The following is a 2500-nucleotide window of genomic DNA, read 5'->3' on the forward strand; positions in this document are numbered from 1 at the left end:
AAAATTGTAAGTTGCATTTAAATTCTTTTGGATGAACCATTGGAGATTAGATATTTTGAAGTTAAACAGAATATTTAGATCCATTTGATTAGTTTTCTAAATTAATTTGGTGTAGACAAGTCACATTTAAAGGTCATTTACCAAGCACTTTTTAACATTTGATGGTAAAATTTTATCCTTTGATTTCTTTCTTAGAAATTCAAATTGTGATGATAATGACATTTTCAAAAAGCTGTTTTATTTCAGGAGATGCAAGCTTTTCCGTTATCATACTTCAGAGACACCTGCAGAGTGGAAAGAGCGAGGAACAGGGGATGTGAAGATTCTTAGGCACAGTAGCAAGAAAACTGTGAGTCTGCTCAGTGAATCATATGATTTTTGGGTGGCAACTGTGAGTTGTTTTCAAAATATACTCCTTGTGTCTACCTCATGGCTGTTCAGTGTCAGCTATTTTTAGAATATGATAGGATTCTAACTATGGCATAAAAGGAATTTCTCAGATAGGACTTGCCTTTAATATTGATTTATTTGATCACATTATAGACTCAAATAATTTAATTTAGCAAATTATCTATAAATATATATTTCTATTTGTTTACTTTGTTATTTTAGTGATGGCCATAGAAGTCAACAGTATTTGATTTCCCTTAAGATGGGGAGTTTTAAGATATTTAACAGTTGTTATTTCATACAAGGATCTTTATATTTAGAGTCCTCTCAATTTCACTTTTCATTATTTTGATGCATTTTAGTATTATGAAAATTCCCAGGATAGTTTAATAATTTTGTTGCAGATTTCTGTTGGGCTTCATTCCCATCACATTGCACCTCTTCTCAAAAGGCTGAAAATGTCTCTGAGGAGGGGGTGGGGTTATTTGGAGCTAGTTAGCTTATGGTATTTATATATGAATGGGGAAGTACCAAATGGTATATGTTGGTTATTTCTTAGGAGTAGCAAGGGCATAAACACTAGCAGGGAAATTGCTGATACAGGTAATTAGCACCAGGTACACCTGCATGGACCTTCGCTTGTTGCAAACATACATACAGCATTTGATAATGACAATATGCATAGACATCATGAATGTGAATGTCTAAAGAAAATGTTTATATCAAAATAAAAAGAATTGAAAATCATGATGATTTATAATGAATTATTTAATGAAAAATTTCTGTCAAATGTTAAGATTTGGGTAAATTTACACATCAAATATGCACCAAACTCCCTGGTAATATGCCGTAGCCTACAATGGTCAGTATGTGTACCGTTTGGTTTGGTGTCTTTCCAACAGTTAGTACTACAATCAAATCTGATTTTATTTGAAATCTGTCACTTCAGTTGTAAAGATTATTTCTGTACAAGGATCATTTAGTAGCTGATTTTTTAAATTTTGGAAAAATGATAGTTTACAGTGACACCTTTAAAGAATTTAATCCTTGGACATAACTGCAGGCTATCTGTACTGTAAGTGCGAGGACAACCCACCCCATCATCCTCCAAGGATTTTTGTTTGATTATTTTCAAAGATAATGTATGCAAATAACTTTGCAAACCTTTATGGGTCTCTGCACACCCAGTTAGCCATGCTTTGAATGAGAAAGTGCTTATTCTCTACAAGGGCAACTAATATATATTTTTTCCTTATAAAGTAGTAGGGATAGTCCTTTTGCCTAAGAATGATTCAATCAGTTACCTTTTCTTTGGAATTTTTTTGAATATATACCTCTTTGCAAATACCCCCACCCCCTCATTAAGAGTATGGAAAAGATTGGCTCCACTTGGTTTCGCACCCCATTTGTTGTCCATGTGATTCTATAATTCTCAGTATTAAAGGGATATGTAGTATTCATGCTAGGATTATAGGGTTATAGTATATTTGTACTTGATATCCTGTCCTCAGTCTTCCATTCCTACTTAACCCAATGCCGCTGGGGAAAATGAATAAAAAATGGAGAAAATGCTGTGCTCATTTTCTATATTTTTTTGAAATGTCTCTGCACATCAATGGCTCTACTAGTGCTTGGCCACAAAGGAGTCAATTAGCTTACCTGATTTGAATTGGCAGGAAAAACACATTTTTTACTGGTGCTATGAATATCAATGGTATTATTTTTGTTATAAATGTTATAATTACTATAATGTTATAAACATTAGTAATAGCAAAATAAGATAACGTAAAATATTTCCGTAAATTAAAGAAAAGGGTAAAAAGATGAGATAGGCAGTACTCGTAACTGGCTCATTGGTGACTTAGTACAAGTGTAGCCATCTATGTTTAAAAACAATTAAACTAATACTCACAGTGGGCATAGCACGTATGTACACTTCATGCCCGTCGGCATTGGGTTAATCTGATTTTCAGGAAAAGGAAGAAATACAAGATGAAAGAAAAGGATTCTTATTATTTTCTAGTTTAGATAAGTTTTCTTAATGCATAAATTAAATGTTTCGGACAGGAATATCTATATTTATGTATATATATAAAAAAAATATTCCATT

At 32.5% G+C, this 2500-nt stretch overlaps 1 protein-coding gene across 3 annotated transcripts in view; it reads left to right on the top strand.

The window, feature by feature from the left end:
* The window catches only part of LOC125036889 (ran-specific GTPase-activating protein-like), a 34385-nt gene that overhangs the window by 16600 nt on the left and 15285 nt on the right, over positions 1–2500 (top strand). For 2 of the 3 annotated variants that reach the window (XM_047629826.1, XM_047629825.1), the window contains exons 2-3: positions 1–6; positions 247–391. The exon at positions 1–6 is cut by the window's left edge and continues 155 nt beyond it. In XM_047629826.1, the coding sequence (XP_047485782.1) occupies positions 1–6; positions 247–391 (151 nt within the window). The remainder of the gene's footprint in view (positions 7–246; positions 392–2500) is intronic. The other variant, XM_047629827.1, reaches the window with a different exon arrangement.

This window comes from Penaeus chinensis, chromosome 22 (assembly GCF_019202785.1).
Source record: "Penaeus chinensis breed Huanghai No. 1 chromosome 22, ASM1920278v2, whole genome shotgun sequence".
NCBI lineage: Eukaryota > Metazoa > Arthropoda > Malacostraca > Decapoda > Penaeidae > Penaeus > Penaeus chinensis.